This window comes from Sinocyclocheilus rhinocerous, unplaced genomic scaffold (genome assembly GCF_001515625.1).
Source record: "Sinocyclocheilus rhinocerous isolate Xijiao unplaced genomic scaffold, SAMN03320098_v1.1 scaffold303, whole genome shotgun sequence".
Lineage (NCBI taxonomy): Eukaryota > Metazoa > Chordata > Actinopteri > Cypriniformes > Cyprinidae > Sinocyclocheilus > Sinocyclocheilus rhinocerous.
In genome coordinates this window covers 454281-458857 of record NW_015656152.1, presented here as the reverse complement: position 1 = coordinate 458857, position 4577 = coordinate 454281, and the positions used below count along the sequence as shown (strand labels likewise).

The 4577-nt window shown below is 36.6% G+C and overlaps 1 protein-coding gene across 1 annotated transcript in view; it reads left to right on the top strand.

The window, feature by feature from the left end:
• LOC107719402 (kinesin-like protein KIF3C) overlaps positions 1–4372 on the top strand; it is a 17196-nt gene extending 12824 nt beyond the window's left edge. The window contains exons 4-9 of the mRNA XM_016526815.1: positions 467–583; positions 719–835; positions 1505–1613; positions 2950–3116; positions 3770–3847; positions 4327–4372. Coding sequence (XP_016382301.1) covers positions 467–583; positions 719–835; positions 1505–1613; positions 2950–3116; positions 3770–3847; positions 4327–4372 — 634 coding nt within the window. The remainder of the gene's footprint in view (positions 1–466; positions 584–718; positions 836–1504; positions 1614–2949; positions 3117–3769; positions 3848–4326) is intronic.
• Positions 4373–4577: the final 205 nt, after the last annotated feature.

Sequence of the window (4577 nt, the reverse complement as noted above, 5' to 3'; positions counted from 1 at the left end):
TGATGATGATGATGAAGGATGGATGGATGATGGTGATGATGAAGATATAAGATGGACGGAGGATGAAGGATGGATGGATGATGGTAAAGAAGATGAAGGATGGATGGATTTTGATGATGATGGATGGATGATGGTGATTAAGGTGATGAAGATGAAAGATGGATGGATGATGAGAAAGATGAAGGAATGATGGATGGATGATGGTGAAGAAGATGAAGGATGGATGGATTTTGATGATGATGATGATGAAGGATGGATGGATGATGGTGATGATGAAGATGAAAGATAGACGGATGATGATATGATGAAGGAATGATGGATGGATGATGGTAAAGAAGATGAAGGATGGATGGATGATGGTGATGATGAAGATGAAAGATAGACGGATGATGATATGATGAAGGATGGATGGATTTTGATGATGATGGATGGATGATGGTGATTAAGGTGATGAAGATGAAAGATGGATGGATGATCTTCAGTCTCTGAAGGCTGACATTCAGGATGTGAATGATGAACATGTGAGGAGCCGACAGGAGCTGGAGCAAACACAGAATGAACTGACCAGAGAACTCAAATTCAAGTGAGTCTGAGCTCCAGCACTGAGCTCTAAGACACACATTAAAACAAAAACATGATTTGCTTTATCTATGCATCATTTTACCGTTGCTGATGGTTTAAGAACAATCACACAGCTAATGTGTCTGTGTCTCTGTAGATATCTGATTATAGAGAACTTTATACCTCCTGAAGAGAAGAATAAAATCATGAACAGACTTCAGTTTGACGCTGAGGAAGACCAGTGGAAGTTTCAGCCTCTCGTTCCTGCAGAGAAGTGAGTGAACGTCCATCTATACATGTGATGCATCAGATGCTAATATCACAGCACTTAGAGTTACACTGACAGACGAAACATATCAAACTCATTCTTTATTTTTTACTGTTTTCCACATTTTAGAATAACAGTAAAGTCATCAAAACAGCACAAATAGCCCAAATGAAAAAATATTTTCAGTTTTGTAACAAAATTTATACATAGGCACAATTTTTTAGAACCTTTAGAACAAAAGCTCTTCTATTCATTGAAAACATATATACCAACCATAAAACCTTAAAAAACTGTTTCATTACTTAATGTTAACTGAAATAAAATATAAAAAACTTAAACTTATTTTATTTCAGCTCATTTTCAAGGCAACATTTCTAATTTACATTTAGTCTGTTTAAGTACTAAAATAATTAAACTAAAATTTTATAGAAAAAAACTATACAGACATATTAAAAAAATAATAAAAATGGCATACAACAAAATTACTAAAACTTTAACTAAAATTAAAATATAAAAATAGTATCTAATTAAAAATAGTAACAAAAACTATAATACTATTTCAATGATACTAAAATAACTCTGATCTGACATTGTGATTGAGTGTTTTTCTGAGCAGAACAGCACACACACTGAGAGTGAAGTTGATCTTCTTGTCTGTTTTCTGTGTTCACTCAGTAAATTCACACAAATGAAGAGAAGACCCGCCTCCGCTGTGGGATACAAGCGACCAATCAGCCAGTACGCCAGGGTTGCCATAGCGATAGGAGCTCATTCCAGATACAGGGTATGTTTATGGAGAGAGAGAGATGGAAGAGTAGGAAGAAAAAGTGGAACATGGCCAGAGGATGTCAAATCAAATGGTTGAAATAGTTCAAGTGCAGGAGCTGCATGATTATGTGCACTGCAAAAATATTTTGAGGATGTTATTTATAAACTTAAAGGGGTCATATGATGCTTTTTTAAAGATCATTATTTTGTGTATTTGGTGTAACAGAATATGTTGACATACTTTAATGTTCAAAAAACACATTATTTTTCAAATACTGTACATTATTGTAGGTCCTCTATGCCCCGCCTCTCTCAAACGCTTCGTTTTCTACAAAGCCCCCTCCTTTGACAAGCGCAGTCCGCTCTGATTGGCCAGCTGACCCAGTGCATTATGATTGGCCGAACACCACAAGCACGCATCGGAAATGTAACGCCCCTTACCATAATCACGAGCGTCAGCTTTCAAAGTAAATATCAAGACAGTTAATAATGTCATTAGTTTTACCATCAGTTCAAGCCCGAAAGGACAACAGAGTCGCGTGACAGACACAGTGAGGAAGCTGGTATGTGTTTGCAGTACAAAATATTATAATTCTTTAAATAATTAAATAGATTTAAATATAATTTTATAAAAAAATATATATATATACATTATAATTATATTTTAATATATCATAGCCTATATGTAATTGTTTACAATTTGTAATACTTTTTTATATAATTAAATATAATTTAATAAAGCCAAGTAATTTTTTTAATGGTTTGTGTGGGATTAGATTAAATTAGAATTATAGTGTTATATGGCCCATACGGTAATCCAAGATTAACTCATAATCTACATAACATAGCGCTCATGTGCACATAACTGAATCTCCGTGCAGATTTCTCAAATATTTATGGGCTATTTTTGGAATGGAATATGTACGAATGTATTTCTCATACCATTTCTGCAGTATATATACTTTTCTATGCATAAAATACTAGGAAGACCTACTACACAATGCAGTGTGCCTGACTTGACCTCTCATTTCCAGTGGAATTGCAATTTAAATCTATTTCTTGACTCCTAATTTGATTGGACTGCCAAAATAACGACATTTTGACTAAAAATTTTATTAAAACTAAAACAAAAACTCTTTGATGCTGCCATTAGCTGCATTAAACATGCACTTAATGAAACCACAGTGTTGCATAATTCACTTTAAATTACTCCAAACTATTTTACATACTATTTTTAAACAACAGTAGCACATCATATGTGTTCGCAGGTGTCAGTCTCAGCAAGTCATTTCCTCCTCAAGCTCCGCCCTCTCTCTGTTCTTGTGTCTTTTGTCCCTCGTTTACCTCCGTAGGCGGAGAATATAATGGTTTTGGAACTGGACATGACTCCTCCTGTCGTGTTTCAACTGGACCTCCCAAAGTTTGGATCAGAGGTGGAATCGTCCCGAGATATTCTGTTGGACAACACCAGTTACAGAGAGAAATCAGCGGCTGGACGGGTCAGAAAATCTCAGTCATGGTCAGTGAAACTTAGAAGATACAATAATGCCACACCCACAGAACATCACCATGGCAACAGCCCAGGAATGAGATTTGGAACTACCATAATCCCACCCCCGTAAGGGATGAACAATAGTCAATCTTTCCTAAATAGACCAAGGAAGACGGGGGGAGATGAACCGTCCGTCATTATTAACCAAGACTGGAGCGAAGATGAAAACCTGTCCGCGATCTGATGAAGCAGGACAAACATTGAACGCAGGACTAGACCCACCAACTCATCAGGACCAATTAAACAATCAATACTATAAAAATGATTCGCCCTTTCTCTCTCTCTTGCTCTCTGCTCCTCAGGACAGTGAAGACACTTTGCTAACTGCCATCAACAGCACTGAATAGCTTTGCCTCACCTGACACCTGAGGCTAGGTTAAGCTAGTTATTTTCATTCATTTTACTGCTTCCAAAAACCGTCGGTCAACCTCAGTGTTTACGTACTGACCTGCACGGGTCCGATCCAGGAGTAGAGCCACACACACCTCGAATGATGGAAGCCAAAAAGACAGTGCTTTGTGATCGCTCACCCTGAGCTTTCAAGACGAGAGCTGAGAGGGACGTCTCTCTTTCTATCTGCATGTCTTACTTTACGTGTGTGTCTTTGTGATTCTGATCAGGGCTCTGGACGGGAGGCAGCTGATTGGCTGGAGGAAGGATCTACAGGGTTCCCACAGGCTCATGGAAAACCTGGAAATGTCAGGGAATTTGAAAATATAAATATACACACACACAATATAATATAAATAAATATAAACATGAAAACAGAATTGTAAAATAAATTGTATTGTAAAACAATGACAACAGCTGTCATAAAAATGTATAAAAAATTATGTATATATATATATATACACACACATTCAAACGGGGTCAGTACGTTTTTTTTTAATTTTCAGTGATTTTGAAATGCAAGGCTGCATTTATTTGATCAAAAATACAGTAAAAGCAGAACTATTTTGAAATATTATTACAATTTAAATGAACTGTTTTATATTTAAATATGTTTTAAAACTTCATTTATTGCTGTGATGCAAAGCAGAATTTTCAGCATCATTACTCCAGTCTTCAGTGTCACATGATCCTTCAGAAATCATTCTAATATGCTGATTTGCTGCTCACGTTTGAACAATGTAATGCAACCTTGCTGAATAAAAGTATTCATTTCTTTAACCTACAGGTTAAAAGGTGTGGGAACCCTGGCTCTAGAAGAACTTGTGCTCTAGAACAGTCTGTATAGAGAGATCAGAGCATGTACTGTATGAGCTGGGCTTTGCTTAGACTTTTAAACTGCTGCACTAACTTCAAGCAATGAGATGGCATCGACAAAAACAATCATTCACACACATATGCCTTGCCTACTTGATTTACTCAAAGCAGCAGCCATGATCTCCAGCCGAAAGCCCCTCACCTGTAATTGTGAACAGTTCA